Source organism: Balaenoptera physalus, assembly GCF_965194825.1.
Source record: "Balaenoptera physalus genome assembly, chromosome: 4".
Taxonomy (NCBI): domain Eukaryota; kingdom Metazoa; phylum Chordata; class Mammalia; order Artiodactyla; family Balaenopteridae; genus Balaenoptera; species Balaenoptera physalus.
In genome coordinates, this window is record NC_138891.1 from 76,217,681 (window position 1) to 76,234,014 (window position 16,334).

General features: G+C 45.1%; 1 protein-coding gene across 10 annotated transcripts in view; it reads right to left on the minus strand.

Annotated features, from left to right (window-relative positions):
* The window catches only part of KALRN (kalirin RhoGEF kinase), a gene marked incomplete at its 3' end in the record, with an annotated part of 654,541 nt that overhangs the window by 58,789 nt on the left and 579,418 nt on the right, over positions 1 to 16,334 (minus strand). For 4 of the 10 annotated variants that reach the window (XM_082458482.1, XM_082458476.1, XM_082458483.1 and 1 more), the window contains 3 exons: positions 15,268 to 15,372; positions 11,786 to 11,881; positions 1,890 to 2,020 (listed from right to left, as the gene is read on the minus strand). In XM_082458482.1, the coding sequence (XP_082314608.1) occupies positions 1,890 to 2,020; positions 11,786 to 11,881; positions 15,268 to 15,372 (332 nt within the window). The remainder of the gene's footprint in view (positions 1 to 1,889; positions 2,021 to 11,785; positions 11,882 to 15,267; positions 15,373 to 16,334) is intronic. The other 6 variants (XM_082458484.1, XM_082458479.1, XM_082458478.1 and 3 more) reach the window with 3 other exon arrangements.

Here is a 16,334-nt window from a genome sequence, read left to right on the forward strand (position 1 = left end):
GGAGGGTGAGAGAGTGAGAAGAGGGGGAAGAAATGAGTGAATTGGGTAAAAGAGGCAACAAACCTTTGGCTGTTGGAGCAAAATTAGACAATATCATGCCTGGAAGCAAGACAATGACTTAAATGACTGTTCATAGGCCCTTTGACAAGAGTAGAGATAAGCTTTGCCAAGGAACACCTGTCACCTTAAAGGTTACCTCCCTAATATAAGCTTTCACCTTCCTGGTATAAGTTTTGCTTTGGCTTGACAAGACTGGAACATCAGCTCCAATCCTGCCTCATCTATGTAAAAACTGAAAAGCTAAGGAGAAGCAGCTTTGTACAAGTCCTAAGAAATTTCCCTTTGGGGATGGTATTTCTTTACCTCTATTCTATTCTTGGGGTTCCCCTGAGCACCCATAAAGTTAAGGGGGTAAATATGGAACCAGAGCACTTACGTGACACTTGCTCATTTCCATTAGGAGGTGACAGCCCTGCTCTGGGGCCAGGCCCTAGCTATGATGTTTCCTTGGTAACAGTCATAAATGGTCACTTTGTCTATCTGCAGGCAACAGAAGGACCTGGCCTCCTTTATTTTTGCTAATCTTCTTGTCTATGACCAGGCTAAAGGAGTGACGAGTTCAAGGCAGAAGGGTAGGCTAATTAGCAACAGGGCGGGACCTTTTCCGCCTGCCTATCCCATTCTCACTGTGCTTACCATCTCTCACACATCAAGCTATGTGCAAGACTCATCAGCAGCTCTGCGTGCAACACAGAGTGAAACCCTAAACAACAAAACTGAAGTTTTGGGGGGATTGCGGTTTTGCAGTAATGGTGTTGCTATCTTCTTGATCAAATCAAGTAACAGAAGATTGACTTAACATCACCGTAGATAACTCAAACCTTGCAAAACATATGGGTTCTTGTGAATGGACTGCAATGTGAATTGTATTTACCCCTAACCATTCGAAAAGTAAAGAGGTTCTCTTGGAACTCAGCCCACAGTGAAATAAGTCAGACAGAGAAAGACAAATACTATATGATATCACTTATATGTGGAATCTAAAAAATAAAACAAACTAGTGAATATAACAAAAAGGAAACAGACTCACAGATATAGAGAACAAACTAGTGGTTACCAGTGGGGAGAGGGAAGGGGGAGGGGCAAGATAGTACTAGGGGATTAAGAAGTACAAACTATTATGTGTAAAATAACTAAGCAAGGATATATTGTATAGCACAGGGAAATATAGCCAATATTTTATAATAACTATAAATGAAGTATAACGTTTAAAGTTTGTGAATCACTATGTTGTACACCTGTAACTTATGTAATATTGTACATCAACTGTATCTCAATTAAAAAAAATTGGGCTAAAAAAAACCCCCAAAAAACAAATATTACTATATAAAAAAAATTTTTTTAAATAAATAAAACCCCTGGAGAAGGGGTGGAGCTAGAACCCAGTCTGGTAGCCCAACAGCTCCCTTTTCCTATACGTTACTTTCCTACATCTGGGGAATCGTTTCCTCAGATGAAACTCCATCAGACTTTCTAACACGGAGTCTTTGATATGGGGCCACAGTAATGGTCCCATAGTTCCCTGACCTTTGTTGTTTTCTTTTTTAGCAGTCTGTTTTAAATTTCTAACAGACTTGGTTACAACCACACTGTCAGTAACAGCCCCTATCTTACAGAAAATATTTCAGCTGAAAATCCTTAAAGTCAGTGCCAAATAGCTCGTTGTTGATCAATGTCACACTGTATAGACCGGTCACCTTTACTTAGAATGAATGGTGCCAATGGAAACACAGTGTGGGGAATCCTTAATTCTCCCCAAACTTCACAGGACCCCGTCCCTTGTCCATTGCACACACGTGCACCAGGCTGGAGTCTGGGGAAGCACTTACATCCTGCCTCTCAGGGCCTTGGCTTTCTGTTCTTCTTCCAGGTTTCTAGGAGGTGTGGGTGGGGTCATGCCCTCATTCAGGCAGCCTGTGGGGTCTTTCAAGCTCCCCCGGTACGAGCCTCCTTCCAGACTCTGAAAAGAGAAGAACGAATAGCCTCAGAGAAGTGTACATGGGAAAGTGGTCTGGAAGTCCTCGTGTCCCCCCAGCCCAGCCACAGCCAACTTGGTGGATCAGTAACCAAGGCTGTCCTCACTGAACTTCAGGGAAGCACCAGGAGGCCAGAGACTCCCATCTTCCTGCAGCAGGGAGCCCAGAGTCACCACCTTCTCAGGCAATTAGGATGTGCTTGGTGTCAGGGGCCGCCAATTTCCCAGACATAATGAACACCGTCAAAGTGACTGATCTCTGGATAAGAGCTCCAGAGGTAAAGCTAATCATCGCAATTCTACACCAAACAAGCAGTGAGGAAAGAAAATTCTCACTCGTAGGACCACCAAGTGTGAATTGACAAGGGGAGGGCAGTGATAGGAGAATTTGTTCGGTAAAATCATGTCTGTTAAATCAGCTACGATTTTCTTTGAAGAGGCCAATGAGATGTAGACAAGAAGAGGTAAACAGACTTAGCCTTTTCTAAAAACATCTTTGCTAAGGTTATTTACCAAGGGCTTTCTTTCATTTATTAATCCCTTTCATCTCTTTTAATTAAGGTGCTGCAGGACGAAGAAACAAGTTAAAGGGGCACTTCCCTGGTGGCGCAGTGGTTAAGAATCCGCCTGCCAATGCAGGGGACACGGGTTTGAGCCCTGGTCCGGGAAGATGCCACATGCTGCGGAGTAGCTAAGCCCGTGCGCCACAACTACTGAGCCTGCGCTCTAGAGCCTGTGAGCCACAACTAGTGAGCCTGCACGCCACAACTACTGAAGCCCGCACGCTCTAGGGCCTGTGCTTCACAACAAGAGAAGCCACCGTAATGAGAAGCCTGCCCACCGCAATGAAGAGCAGCCCCGGCTCGCCACAGCTAGAGAAAGCCCGCGTGCAGCAACAAAGACCCAACGTAGCCAAAAATAAATAAATAAAATAAATAAATTTAAAAAAAAAAAAGAAAGAAAAGAAACAAGTTAAAGGGATTAATATGTTACTCTCGAAAGAGCTAAGGGTAAAGGATTCTAATCCTAGATCTGCCAGTTCCTGGATGATTTTAAGTGAGACAGACAAAATCGTTCCATGCTTCAGTTTTTCTCAGTTTTCAAGTTGGGTCTCTCCTTTCTACAGATTTTTAAGGAAAAGTCAGAGACAATAGGTGTGCAACCCCTTGAAAAATTTAAAATGCTCTACAGTGGTGGGTTTCCCCCACTGCCCCCATGGATGGAAGTATTAACAATAAGGATGCTAAAAAATGGGGTCAATCTTAACATTTTTATAAGCACTGTAGAAGAAAGAGCACGCAGCTTAGCATTTCATTATGCAAACTGGCAGAAACCATGTGGATAAAGAGTAAGACTGGAGACCAAGGTCAAGGTGGGCAAATGGAAAACAAATACGGGAGAGGAATCCAAACTATCCACACGAAACGACTGTCTACTACAGCCACTGTGGTAGGAAAAGGAAAGGCTTTACTTTAGCAGTCTTTGAAAACATCAGCCCTAAGGTTAAAGTCACAAAGATCAAGAAGTGCCCCCAAAGGTAGTAGGAACAAAAGGCTTCAGCATGGTCTTAAACAACCCACGCTTGGAGTATCTGTCATAAACTAACTTAGCTGCTGTATTTCAACATAGGCTGAATAGAGGTAGGAAAAGTCCAGGTAAACAAAACAAAAAGTGAATGAGGTGACCAATGGGCCATTATATGAGAACAGGTGGGGATTATTAGAATTGGAGGCTGAAAAACTTAAAGCTGAGATGTCAACCTTCTTTTCCCCCACTCCATCCCCAAATCAACGGCCTGTGCCAAGGGCCAAACATGAATTTGTTACCAACACTAGAACCCAGCATTAAGAGGACAGGGTCTTCAAGCTCGAGAGAGAGAATTTCTTTTAACTTGACATGAAGGTATCTCACAGAACAAGTAATCAACCATGGAAGCTGTCATCCAGAGAAGCAGCCTAGGCTAAAAATATAGAAAGGTCAAGAAGAGTTTAGCTAAATTTATAGATTCAGGATCTGCAACCAGTTATTAAGGAAATGAGTGTTTGGTGCTGAGGTTTGACAAGCCACCGGACAGACAGGCTTTCCAACGACATGTGACATGTCCCCTGGTGCCATCACCAGAGACAGGCTCCCCAGGCAGATGGACCCAGCTGGGGACTGATCCAATTACATGCCTTTTACTTCCCCTCCCACTGTCCCCACTGTCCTGTTCTAGTCTTTGTTCTGTAGCTTGTTGGCTGGCAGGGCGCTGGCTGCAAGGCGTGGGAAACAGGCTTACATCTCTGCTACAAGGCCCTTCCGTGGACCATCCATCTTGGCGTGGTCCACTCTCAACTCTTCTACAGAATGAAGGACATCTGAGGAGTCCAAAGTGTCACACAGGGAGATATGTTCCATCTCCTCTTGCCCGACCTGTTATATGAGCAAAGAAGCCCAAGTTATCTCTGGGGAAGGACTCTCTGGGATGGAGTTGAGGAAGGCAGAGGCAGTGAGAGAGGAAGAAGAGGGGAATATAGGGTTTGGCTAAGCTGTATGTTAGCTGTCTCAAATAATGGCATTGGCTATAAATACTTATAATAATTCAAGAGTGATTCCTTCTGAGGACCTGGCTACCTGTGCTAGAGTTGGGATACGAGGTCCCAGCCAAGGGCAACTATGGGTGACCTGCAATTGTCTGTGCTGCTCCTTGGGGGACATGGGCAGTGATGGCTGGTTGATGAGTGGTGGGCTGTGCTGCCCAGGGAGGACTTCTGCCCTGTCTGGCGCTCAGGGCCACAGCAGTCTCAGCAGACAAAGGAAAAGGTGTGCAAAGGGGGAAGCAGCAAATGTTGCAAATGGTTGCTCCTAGAAGCTGGTGCCATGTCAGGCAACAGAAATGCAAATAGGATTCAAAAAAGAAGATGAAGTGTGGAGGAAGGCTACTGCCACAATAAAAATGAACACACTTCCTGTCAGCTTGATCTTGGACCACATACCCATAAAATGCCCTTCCTCTGGGCTCCTATAAGCACCCTTTACACACCCCCTGAACAGCATTTATTACACAGTGTTATGACTGATTTGCTTGTACTTAAGCAAATATTTACTGCGTTTCTACCATGTGCTGAATACTTACAAAGTGCTGGAGAAATGAAGATGGATAAGACATGGTTCCCTGCCCACCAAAATCTAAGCTACAATGGGTGTTCTTCTAGGTAGGAGGGGTACTATGGGGAGGATGGAAAAAAGGAGCAGGCAGCTCTATGATGGGACAGGGAGGGAAGGGAAAGGCTTAATGCAAGAGGCAATGCTTGAACTGAGTACTGAGAAATGGGAAGGATTTCACTGGATACACCAATGGAAGGATGATCCAGGCAGGAGGAGCACTGTAGCTAAAGGATCAAGTTGAGAAGCTACACAGGGCAGCCCGGGAAGCTGAAGGCCACCTGGTATAGGTAGGATGCAGAGTGTGAAGTAGGGGGAGAGGGGGATTAGCAAGTAACTGTGTGTTATGTGAGTTGGGGGGAGTGGGTACTAGGGAAAGAAGAAGTAGGGAGTGAAATAGATGACGCTGGAGAAGGATGCAGAGATCAGATCATCAGAAGCCTTGTGTGTAGCATATAATCTGCAAAAAACCCAAATCATTATGCTGAACACCTGAAACTAACACAAGATTGTAAATCAACTATATTTCAATTAAAAAAAAAAAAAAGAAGTAGAGACTTTACCTTCTAAGACCAATGATGGGAGAATTTTAAGCAGGAAAGTAACATGATTGGATTTAAGTTTTAGAAAGATCAGTCTGAATGCTCCTAAGAGCTTTTCATGACCTGGGAAAATGTATCTGATATGACAGTAAAGGAAAACAGGACTTAAGTTTTATATACTCTATGATTAACTACCTTATTTTAAAAATATCTAAATTTCAACACTGAATATGTCTAGATGATGATATTATGAGATATAATTTGTGTTTAAATTCTTGTTATTTTTCCAATTTTTCTTAAACGAGCATATAATGCTATTATTACAGAAAAGAACTATTAAAAGTTTTTTTAAAAAGGAAAAACGAAAGAAAAGCAAGATCCCTCCAGCAGTCACGTGAAGAGACGTCAGGCTGAAATCAGGGAGGAAATGTTGCAACAGTGCAGGCAGGAGAGGATTTTAGAGCATCAACCCTTGACTGTGAGCTCCATCAAGGAAGGTTCTGTGCTGGCAGGACTGGCACATAGTAGGACTCCAAGAATTTATTGAATGAAACTCAAAGAGTTTTATATGAAACTTTTATATGAAACCTCTTGGTCAAAACTCATCTGATAAAACAACAGTCAGGGTGCTGATCCAGCACCACCTACCACAACCAACCCCTTAGCTGTCCCACCCTTTTATACAAATTAGTATAAAATCTCTTGACAAAAAGTATTAGATCTTAGTCATTCCCAGGCAACTTGGGGGTAAGGGTAGGGAAGACATTTTATAGTAGAAAAACTGAAATCTGGATTTTCCAGGCAAATGACATTACAGGTTTGTGACTTTGGGTTAAAATTTTTTGTTGGATATCTAAACTATTCCATTTTAACAAGCTCAGGAATCTTTTCCACAGAGGGATGCCAGAGGAACTCAGTTCCTGAAAGCATACATCTACATATTGGATATGATGGGGGGTCATTATTTCCTCCCGTCTGGACAATGAACTTCTGTTAACTCTACTTTACCTTTGACAGAGCAAGCTGATTCATCTAAAGGAGAGCAAAACACACACACAAATGCAGCCTTGCCCTAGCCATGTTCTGTGGCCCACAGGCTGACCTAGGGAGGTGAATGCTATCAAAGTAGGAGAACCAGAGGGCAGGAAGTCTTGCTGAAGCAGGTAGGACTAATTCTCAGGATGCCAGGCCAGCAGGTAGACTGAACAAGAGCTCAGTCCTGGCCAGTCCCTTCCCTAAAGATTTTCAGGATTTTCAGCCAAGGGTCTGTAAGTGCCATCCTGAGCCCAGTAAACTACTGTGATGTGCCACCTGAGGACCAGAGCTCAGGGAGGAGGCTTTCTTTTTAGAGGCCTAAACATTCATCTCAGGCAGGTGATGGAATCCTGGGCTGTTTAGAAACACACTAGATTCCCATACGTCCAGGAATCTCTTGCTTCTCAAACTTGAGGAATAAAGCCAAATTACATAGATTGCTAAGCTATTATCCTGCAACATTCACCCAACCACGGATCTATTGACTGACAAATACTGTGTCCCTGTGTTACGGGTGTGACTACAGAAGATAAAGTATGACTGGTTCCCTTTCCCTGTTCTTCACAATGCAAACGAGCTAAGAGCTAACACTTGTGGTATGCTCACTTATCAGTTTACAAAGTGCATTCACACCTTACTCAGTCTTCAACATAACTCTCGAGATAAGATTCAGGTGGACAGAATCATCGTTGATAAGTGAGATAAAAGAGAGGCCCAAGTAGATGAAGTAACTTGCCCAGGGCTACACAATAAGTAGCAGAGGCAGGACTAACATCTAGGTCTTCTGATTCCTTATACACTCAGCACCACCACTGCCAGTTCCCATGTCTAGGAAAAACTTTATTAAAAATCACACGGGAAAAGCAGGGGGAGCCTTAGTCCTGGCTTAGAGTTAAAGACAATACCTTAATACAAAACCCAGAAAAAGGGCTTCCCTGGTGGCGCAGTGGTTGAGAATCTGCCTGCCGATGCAGGGGACACGGGTTCGAGCCCTGGTCTCGGAAGATCCCACATGCCGCAGAGCAGCTAGGCCCGTGAGCCACAACTACTGAGCCTGCGCGTCTGGAGCCTGTGCTCCGCAACAAGAGAGGCCGCGATAGTGAGAGGCCCGCGCACCGCGATGAAGAGTGGCCCCCGCTTGCCGCAACTAGAGAAAAGCCTTCGCACAGAAACAAAGACCCAACACAGCCAAAAATAAATAAATAAATAATTAAAAAAAAAAAAAACAACCCAGAAAAAGTATTTGAGCTCTCTTTGGAGGGAGGTGGGTGGGCATGCTCTCTTGGCAAACAAAAGCACTGATTAAAGACCAAGGCTGGCAGGTGAGACCTCAGAAGTATCCATTAATGCCCAGAGGGACTCGCCAAAGGAGTTTCCGGGGGTCTTCGGGGTTTTATCTGCACTGCAGGTGAGTGGGGAACCGCTGTCCTGGTTGCCTTAATAGCAGCTTTCCAGCAGGAGAGATCACAACTGCTGGAGGCCACAGCCTCGGCACAGTCATAACCACGTGACCATACAGCACCAAGGGCAGCTTTGGGACTCAGGGACACAAGGGATCTTATGGCTTCTGGGTGGAGCCGGGGGGCCAAATGATTTATTTTTTCTTTCTTTTATTTTTGCTGACAAAGCAAGAGACTTTATTGGAAAGGTGCACCCAGGCAGAGAGCAGCAGGGTAAGGGAAACCAGGAGAACTGCTCTGCCACGTGACTTGAAGTCTCAGGTTTTATGGTAATGGGATTAGTTTTCGGGTTGTCTCTGGCCAATCATTTTGACTCAGGGTCCTTCCTGGAAATGATTTCTAACTACAGCATTTAGTGCCATCTCTTGAGCAACCAAAATAGAAATCAGAAAGAATCTAAGCCCTAGATATAAAAGTCCAAGTATGCCAGATGCTCCTGTAACATTTCCAGATTCTGTAAATTGGGAAGGACCTTATTAGCTCTTCTTATACTGAACTAATTTCCACCCACAGGTTCTGCCCTCTGGAGCAACCAAGAGTGAGACCAGCCCTTCTTTTCCACAGCAGTGCTCAATTATTAGAAGACAGCTCTCGTGTGTCTTCTCTCTCCTAACTTCTTCTCCCCATTCTTAACCCCAGTTTCTGCAACTCTCCATCAAATTACATGGACCACATGGTATTGGTTTCCTCCTCCAGGGAGGGCCCTTCCACTGAGTTCAAGAGCATTTTAGAACGCCAAGTTCAGAACCCAATACATGACTCCACACAACTCATGACAGGCATGGTCTGAAGAGCTTTGAGTACAATGGGGCTATTACGCCCCTGGATCTGTACGTTGTACTTTCATTAATCCAGCCTGTGACCACACTGGCTATTCGGGCAGCTGGAACACTCTTGTACTTACAGTCAAATAAAAACTCCAGAACTTTTACAGGCTCTAGATCTTATCCTCTTCTAAGCTAGAGAGCTCATGAGAAATAGGCATACCAGTCTCGGAGGTGAAGACGTAACTCCATATTCTCAAACACGGCTGAGGAAACAACCAACTACTGGTGCTCCGTCACTACCCCACAGTGGGTATGTATTGAGATGGGAAGACAGAGAAAGTAGAGGAAAGGAGAAAGGATCGAATTTTGGTTAGAAGATTATGAGAAATCAGACTACTGCTCTTGCATTCCTTTCCGTGACATACGCTTGGTTTTTTATGTTTGGCCAAAGAAATCTCTATAATTCTGGGTTCACTGCAGGTCCTCAAGAAGTACCTAGTGGTGGAAGAAAAAGTTAAAGCCCTTATTATGGTAAAACCACCACCGAAAGGCCATTCATCCAATAGCCATTTGTAAAGAGCCTGTTACAGGGCCGATCAGCTCCAGCATTATCCTACACTCCCTCTACTCTGGGACATTGGCTCTAATGGGACTTCTCAACACCTGTACTCACATGTTTAACACCTGACCCATGGATCACACAAACTAGAGGCCCATTGAGGTGCCCAACAGTAGCAGTAGGTAAGCAGTAGCAGGAGGAAAATGGTAATCCAAAATATGAAAAATATAGACTTTTAGAAACAAGTGTTTACTGATGTAAACACTTCCCTGGGCTGGCCAGGGAAGCTCTTGTGGAGACATGAGATCTGAGTGGGACCTTGAGGGGCTGTTATACTTTAGACAAGCAAAACTAAGAAGGAGAACATTCCAGAGAATTGGGGTGGTATGAACAGAAACTTGGGGGGAGGAAAACCAAATGCACGTTTGGGGACAGTGAAGAAAACAATTTAGTTGGAGCCGAGTTCATCGCCCGGAATAATACATGGATGTTGGGAAGGTAAGTTGGAGAATAGGCTGCAGAACATTAGACTACTAGGTAAGTGTGGACTTTATGGGCCGGGGATTTCCAAACTTTGATTATATACTTCAATTAGTAAATACAATTTTGGTCATGCATTCCCCAAACATGTAATTTATTTATAAATTATATTTCTGTACTCCTGTATTACCCTTATGTACGTAATAAAACATACACAAAACCATTTTAAAATGATGAGTTAAAGAGATTCTAATATTTTGTTCCAGCACCTCAAAAAACCATCTTGTGTACTTCGAGTCTCCCCCACATTGGAGACCATCGTCGTGTAGGCAAGAGGGAGACAGAGAGCCCTCACCGAGGAGGGAGCCAATCATGGGAGCCTGAGGCCGGGAGGCAGATGGTGGGGAGAAGGATTAAGCAATGGCTACTCTGGGCATGAGGTCACGGCCCGTGCTCAGGTGGTGAAAGAGAAAATGCAAAAAAAAGGGATGAATTTTTAAGGAAAAACAATTTTAATGGTTATTTGCAGAATGAAGAGGGTGTATGGGTCAGTGTGGAGAGGGATGGAGAGGTAGTGAGGAGTGGTCAGGGAGATGGGCTTCGAGAAGTCAATGCAGCGCCCATGAGAGCACTCAACTCCCTGCCGTGGGACAGGGAAAGATGGCAGGAAAAGGCACGACCTTCAGGAGTTTGACACTAGCACTAAAAATACCAGCTAACTTTGTTTTTTTTTTTACTTAGTAAGAACATTAGAAAGAAAAGAAGAAGGTCATATGTGTGAAATTTCATTGGTCCTCTATAAGCTAGGATATTTGAAAAGAGAGTTACTGTAATCAAAATTATGATCAGGCAGCTTTCCCTAGAGAGTATCCATCATTTTCAAGTGGAGAAGGGTTTAAATGGCGCTGATGGACAGGACTGCCCAACAGAAGTCTGGCAGAAGCACAGACATTTATCCTAATGAGAGTTGCAGGAAAAACCAGATGAGTGACATGGATGAGAGCAAAGGAAAGGAAAATGCTTCAGATTGTCAACCTGTAGTGATACACTCAAATGTAAAAATATGGGAGGGGAGGGACAGCCCTATTCAAATGAGCTATCCAAAAAGGAGCTCTTTCACCAGCATGATGCCAAAACCCTGAACGAGCTCAGACTCATAACCCTACCATCCAATGGTCTGATTCGTCCAGGAGACAGTCACAAGCTAGACCAGTTTTCACTGACGTACGTTCAGGATGGGGATATGCACCATCTCCCTTAATTTCTTGTGATGAGGTGTCCACACACTTTTGCCCATTGCCCTTTATCATCAGCAACCTCCTTTTGCAAGACTTTGCAAGCTAGAAGACTATCTGAGGTCCCCGAATAAAATTACCCAGTGCTTTCAAAGATCCAATCCATGTTCTGTGTCTTGGCAGCAAAGTTAGCTTCAGGGCTAACCGGACACACATCAGCCACTGCCTAGAGGCCATTGCCCCGTAGGCCAGTGGACCAGGCTTATAAGGAGGCTATTTTGTCTTGGATACTTTTCACCTTTCATCAATGTCACAATCCCAAAAGGACCTGTTAATTGCCCATGCTCATTCCCAAACAAAGCCAAAAAGGACTTTGGGGTGCAGCTTTTTAGAAGCCATCACTAGCTGGAAACAATCCTACTGGAGGAATGAGGACAGGTGCAAAGGAGAACATGGCAGATAGAGGTCAGGCCCGGGGAGCCACATGGAGGTGAAACACACAGAACTGCCTCCAGGACCCGCACTTACCAGCTTGCTTTTGACCAACTGTTCTATTGCACTGACAAGGTCTGCAGCAGTAGGTACTTCGGTGGAAGCCTGCCGGGCTGCTAGCAAAGAGGAGGACTGCAAGACATTGAGCAGCAAAGGAAAAGCAGATTAGCGAGGAATGAGGAACAGCAATTAGGAAGCAACACAGCAAGTCCACAGCTTAAGGCAGGCAAGGGAGGCAAAGCTCTCTGTTTAGAGGGAAGAGATGACAGAGGGAGACGGCGGTAGTGTGGGAGTGGGGCAGCGAAGCAGGGGTGGGACGAAGCTCTTTTTAGTCAGAGGAGCTAAAGGAGCTGAGGGGAGGGGTCACTGAGTTCCCAGGAGGCCAACAGGGAAGGGCTGCAGCCACTGACAGCAAGGGGGGAGGGGGCAGACAGGATTCTGGCCACTACAGGGCTGCCCACTGCTGTTCCAGGAAATGAGGGGTCAATAAACTGAGCCTCGAGTGTGTCCAAAGAAGAGAAACTGTCCTTACTTTACTTAGATGTAGATCTTCAGCATAGATTGTCACCATGTGTCAAGCAGAAATGCTAGGAGCAGGGCACTTGGAGACCAGAAACCGCCACCCCATTCACACACTCGCACACACACACACACACACACTCACACACTCACACACACTCACACACACACACACTCCTCCACAAACACTGCTGCTTCTGGTAAGGCCCCCGAACTGCAGCACTAGGGACATAACAAAGGGCTTCAGCAGGGCTTGTGCGGCTCATGCTGGAGCAACCAGGCACTACCCTGTTCACAGTGAAAGGAAGCTCAAGCCCAGGGTCTTCCTCCTTCCCTCACACCAGCAAGAAGGACTGGTCCACGGCACTGTTTGGTCAATGGTTTGGGCATTCCTGCTCACGGAGGGGCAGTGTTTTGTTTTTATTCTTCCTACTCCTACTTGAGAAGAAATTGGAAGAGAACTGGTTGACCCTGTGTAAGCTTTAACCCACCCCAGGCTTCAAAGCAGAGGACAATGGAGTACCCAGGGCCCAGGACGCATGGGCACAGTGACCGTGGGAGTAGAACGTTGGACATCCTGGCCAGACTCTGGCTTCAAGTCTGTCCCTTAAGTTATGGGGAAGAATTTCTAAAAGGAAGCTTCTTGTTGTCTAATCTAAGACTTACTTTAGGTAAGTCTTTGCTTCTGAAATGGGCTAAAAAAAATCAAATGAATGTAATTAAGAGAAAGCAACACTCTTTTCCTCTCCTGGGGAAGGCAGGAAAATAACTTAAATCTCTTTGGAAATCCAAGTTATCTACTTTTTGATCTAGTAATTCTACCTCTGGGAACTTATTCCAAGGACAGAAGTCAAAAGAACAAATGCTGTATGTACCAAGTGATCTGTAGCAGTATTACCCAGAGTAGCAAAAATTGGAAACAATCCAGGATATCCCCAAACAGGCTGGTCAAGCAAATTACGATACATCACATAAGTGAAATACTCCTCAATATTAAAATTATAGTTATGAAGGTAAAATTAATAAGATTTTAGGAAATATGAAACATTATTAATATTTAATTTATAAATATTAAAAAGATAAAACAATGAACACATCATAAGCCTATTATAATTATAAAAATAAAACATACATGCATATGAACAAATAGAAGGAAACAGAATTAAAGTAATTGCACAACACTAGAATGGGTGAACTTTTAGAAATTCCTTTTACACCATTGTAAAAATTATTTTAATGAATCCCAACTCCATTTGCTAGAAATTCTGAAGCTCATCCCACTCCCAAATATTCCAGAAAAACACATGTTCAGAAACCAAACAGCAGGACTGAGGAGGTTCACGTGTCTAAAAAGGGGCCAATGCCATCTGCCCCAACCCTGGCTAAGCAAAGGGCTACACAGATGTCTGGGGGTGAATCCGCATTCTCGGTTAAAAATTATCCAGAAACAACATAACATCCTTTCCCCAAAACAAACCGTGCTTGAGGGACTTGAGGGGGAGGGTTCGTGACCTCTCCTTATCTTATGTAAGCTGGCACTTCCATGCGAAGGGCGGTGTGGGATGGCAGATAATGTGACCTGAGTGCCCTGCTCCCCACACACACTATCACTGTTTCTAGAACATTTTACAATAGGCCTCTGGGAACACAGCAGGTTGGTCCTCGTTCCCACCTCAAGGCGAAGCGCAGGCATTTCTGCCTCTGGGGATCCAGGATGGGCATCATGCCATGCTTCCTCTACTTCTCTTCCCAACAGTCCAGAGACAGAGCCTTAGGAGAGGCCGTAACCGTGTGCTTCTCTGGGTGAGTCACAGAGGGGGCAGCGACCACATCTTAGTCATGGACCTGTTCCTGGAAAATGTCCCTCTAGCTTAGCACAGAGGAAGACCTCAACTAATGTCTGGGGGCCACCGATCCAAAATGCAAAGCAGAGAGAATTCAAACAAGATCTGGGATATCACCAGAAACACTGAAGCAACTGCATCAGTACTTCCTGAGTTGTATCCCGGGTGGCGCTGTGAAGGTTTGCTCCCTGCCCGTGCGTGCTGGGCCCACCACCTCGGAAGGGGCTGCTGACTGCAGGGCAGAGCACTGGAGAGCACAAGGAGACCCCAGGGGGACGGCTAACCACCGCTAGCGGCACAATAAAACGACACTCTGGAAAGCAAATGGGAAAGACAATCAAAAACTGAAACCACCACCTCAGCCTCCAGAGTCCTCCAGGACAGCGACGCTGAGAGAAGCAAGAGAAACACAATGAAGTGACAGCACAGTTAGGAAGGCCAGTGATGGAGCACACAACGAAAGCAGGGACCTACCCGAGCCTCAGCTCAGTACCAGGAAGCACATTCAACCTGAGCCTCTGCTCCAGAGCAATCGGGGTGATGACCGTGCACTCAGAGGCTTGGTGGACATTCACATTTCAGACACCAGAGAGTCTCTGCAGGCCAGTGAGCCAGACAATTTTGCAAATCAAAGTACTGAGGCAACCTGGCATGTTAGGTTTGTCCAACTTTGACAAAACCTCCCCTTAGCAGCCATCTCCATCCCTCATGCTTTGTTTGCAGTGGGCTTGACTGGAAGTTACCATGATTTGGATTTTAGAGTTGAGGATGAGGAAAACAATCAACTAAAACATCGGTTGAACAACAAAATGATCATGACCTAGAACCACCTTGGATTCCTCTTCGAGACAAGAGTTCTTTTTGGGATCTGCTGCTTCCAAAGACAGAGCCATTACCCTTCATCAACAGGACGAGATACTAGGCAGATTTCCACTTTGAGTATTTTACACCCACCCCTGTACTGCCCAGAATGAAGTCAGACCTCCAGGGTTGGGGGAGGGGACCCCTCACCGACACAGATGGAATCTACATCACCTCGGATTCATGCGGCATAAGAGATAACAAGGGAGAGAGAGTGTTACTACCCCTGACGCACACAAAAAACGAAATCACGTGTTTTACACATGGCTCTTCCAAGTGAGAAAGAAGTCCTACCATCTCGTCCTGCGTGGGGTCGTTGTCAAAGATCTTCATAGGCGGAGGGAGGGGTGTGTGTGACTCTTCATCTGGCTCATCTTCACCCCAACCTTTCTTGCTCTTCTAGAACAAAAGAGCAGCATTAGTCACTGTTTCCTATAGTTAAAGATGCCAATTGGTTCAGGACTTGGGATTTTTAGAAAAGAAACATATAAGATACCCTCCTCTCTCAACACACTCCTATTTTTTTCAGTTTCAGGGTCCTCCTTTGTGGAATGGGCACACCTACTTATCTCAAAAGGACAATGAGGTCCAGATGGTGGGAAACACACACATACACACACAAAACATCTACTTTATCGATTAGCCAGGAAAAGCGAAAGCTGAGAGAGTGGTTGGAGAGAAACTAACTTTTAAGTTTACGAAGGACTCAAACCACAGTCTAAATATCACCAGGCTCTACTGCCATTCAGAGGGAGAAAAGGCAGACGGCATAAAACTACAAAGAGGGTCCGGTTTCACATCAGGAAGAATTTCTTAGCCATGTCAGTGACTAGAGTAGGTTAGTTTGCCAGATAAAAGAATTATCTCATTCCCCAACCAAATACCCACTCTATTTTGATCACAGAATCCCAGTTTTGGAAGGGATATAAGAGGTCGTTGCCCAGTCTGACCTCTCAGCCAACACGGGTCTCTCCAACTGTTATGTGAGGTCATACAGTCTTCCAAACCTTTCCAGTATGGGTGTTCATTTGTTTTCATGAAGCCCCATTTCATCACTGGTTGAGCTCCCATTAAAGGCTGCAACCTTGGCTACTGTAAACCTTCACCTGTTAATCATAATTCTCCCTTCTGGAGCAACCAGGAGGTGTCTACTCCCTTTTACAAACGCCACTGCTCAACATACTCGAAAACAGCCCTCATCTCCCAAGATAGTCTTCTGTTTTCTAGGCCGAGCAGGTTTAATGCAGTCTTTAGTAGAGGCTGGGGACTTGGTGACCAGCTGGCTCCCCGTGGGCCCAGACATGCATCTCCAAATCTGGCAGAATGGTGTCTGTCTGCTGGATATTCTAGGTGCCAGTCTC